The 2,487-nt window shown below is 27.0% G+C and overlaps 1 protein-coding gene across 1 annotated transcript in view; it reads left to right on the top strand.

Annotated features, from left to right (window-relative positions):
• Window positions 1-207: 207 nt before the first annotated feature.
• The window catches only part of LOC107871636 (putative UPF0481 protein At3g02645), a 12,231-nt gene continuing 9,951 nt past the window's right edge, over window positions 208-2,487 (top strand). The window contains exons 1-3 of the mRNA XM_047412088.1: window positions 208-240; window positions 409-609; window positions 1,090-1,188. Of these exons, the coding sequence (XP_047268044.1) occupies window positions 208-240; window positions 409-609; window positions 1,090-1,188 (333 nt within the window). The remainder of the gene's footprint in view (window positions 241-408; window positions 610-1,089; window positions 1,189-2,487) is intronic.

The raw sequence follows: 2,487 nt of genomic DNA, 5'->3' as shown, positions 1-2,487 counted from the left end.
TGCTGTTGTACGTCTTCTTCTTCCCTCCTCTATCATTATCGTTACTTTTTTTGTTCAATTGCCTTTTTCTCATAGTTGATCCAAGCGAGAGAATCAAGAGGATTCAAATTTATCCTATCGAATTCTATAATATTAGTTTTAATAAACATATGGATTTGCATTTTAGTTTGAGTGAGGATATTTGCTCGCCGGTGTTCGAAAATAGAGATGAACAATTTGAGTGACGATGTTTGCTTGGAGGTGACCGAAAATGGAGATGAACAAATTTAAGTGACATAAATATGTTTTCTTCTTTGTTCTTGTAAATTTAATTAATCCATTCAGAAATTCTTTTGCTTTTATAAAAATTAAAAAGAAATAAAATAGTAAAAACGAACTATATTTTGAAAAAAAAAAAAAAAAGTGCAGGAATTAGGAGAGGGTAAAGAAGACGATGAACGATTTTGTTCCTATAGTTGGAATATTGAGAATCCTGAATTGGTGCATCATCCCACCTTACGTTTAACCTGTTCTCCTTTTGGTTATCTGAAGCTTGCTATCTTTGTTGTGTATAAAGAAGAAAAAAGGAAAACGGAGATGGTGGTGACCAGCTTTGTGAAGCTCCGTTGGGTTTTGTGTTTAAAGAAGAAAAAAGGTGAGTTACAGATGTTTTTTTTTTATTTTAAAATAATTTATTTTTTAAATTGTGTAGTACATTTTAAATTAATTTTTTGACTCACATGATACATGTCAAAATTTTATTCGTCAAATTGTCATGTCAGCACAAGTATATTGCACACATTTTGTATTTTCAGTTGATATCGTCATAAAAATATTCAAATGGTCTAAATTCACAAAGATAAAAGTGTTCAATAAATACAAAGGTCAATTAAAGGGTTCAAGTGAAATCTCGAAATAAGTTTAAAAGTATCGACTTAAGCCTTTCATGAAGTAATAGAAGAGTTGATGCTATACTCAGAATTTTTCCCTTTTATTGCTTTGACTTATCTTTTCAAATCAAATTCTTCAATGAATTGCATTGGATTAATAATAATAATAATACTAATTATAGTATGTATTGCTATTAAAACAGAATGTGTATTTTTATAGGAAATAGAGCTGAAGAAAGAGGGATGGCACAGTCACTCCATTGACATTCCTTCAACAGATGACCAAATTCCACTGCTTCCTCAAACTAAAAAAAAAAAGGTTTTTCTTTCTACTATACACACAAAACAGTTTCCTCTGTAATTTGTTTTTTTATTTCATCAGCACTTTTCTTTTGGCAATTAAATATAAATATCATAATACCTAAACTAAACACTCATATATATGATTAAAATTATGAACAATTAATTGATATCATCTATATAATTTTTTTTGTACCCTATTAATTTTCATACTAAGGCATAAAGCCATAAATTTTAAGAGATTGCGAATTATTATCGATTACTAGCCATAATTTTTAAGAGTAGGATAAGACCAAACCATTTGAAGTTAGTACCATAGAATCTTAATTTATGCATCGATCATCACAATATTCATTTTTATGGATGTATTGTAACTTTAACAATCCCAAGAGTAACTTCAACATAAGATATTATTTATCTTATAATTAACTATTTTATAAAACGGAAAATAAATAGATATACACTCAAATTTGAGGCAATGTAACTGTTAGTTTGATACTTAAATTTACCAAGTGATCTTAACATTTTAACTTAGCACAAATGTCTATGTAAAATGGTGTCAAAACGTCCTTCAACTATCTAAAATGGTGCAAAAACGTCTTCCGTTTACCTATAGGCCTAAAATACCTTTTCCGTCGGCTGAATCTCAAAAATTGATCCAAATTGAGGTGATTTTTAAATTTTAGCCCCAAATAAAAAAAGCTTTCTTAAAATGACTTTTACCTATTAACTAATATTTTTTGGACAAAATTGCCCCTGATCAATGGAGTAAATTACATAAATGATCTTCATAATGGATAACAACTCCATATTTATATCTTTCAATTTTTATTTTTTTCTCTTTTTAATTTTACTTTGATTATTATTTTTTCTTTTCTCTTTTTATTTTTAATTTTTTCAACCCTTACTTTTTTCCCTTTTTCCTCTCAACTTCTTTTTTCTTTTATATTTTTTTTATTTTTTACTTTTTGTTTCCTCTTTTTTTTTGTTCTTTTTAGTTTTTCTCAATCCTTCCTTTTTTTCTTTACACCTTTCAACGTCTACTTTTATAAAATAAAAACTTTTTTTTATTTTTCTTTGATTTTTTTTAATTTTTCTCGATCTTAATTTTTATTTAATCTTTTTTTATCAACCTTTATTTTTTTTCCTATTCTCTCTCAACTTCGACATTTTCTTTGATTGTTATTTTTTAAATATTTTTCTTCATTTTCTTTCTTTTTCGCAATTTTTATTATTTTTGTTCTTTTCTTTGATTTCTTCCATTCAAGTTACATCTCATGAACAAGAGTTGACACTATCACATTATAAAGGCAAGACT

This window comes from Capsicum annuum, chromosome 5, assembly GCF_002878395.1.
Source record: "Capsicum annuum cultivar UCD-10X-F1 chromosome 5, UCD10Xv1.1, whole genome shotgun sequence".
NCBI classification, from domain to species: domain Eukaryota; kingdom Viridiplantae; phylum Streptophyta; class Magnoliopsida; order Solanales; family Solanaceae; genus Capsicum; species Capsicum annuum.
Note: the sequence above shows the minus strand (reverse complement) of the source record. Positions and strands in the feature narration are given on the sequence as shown.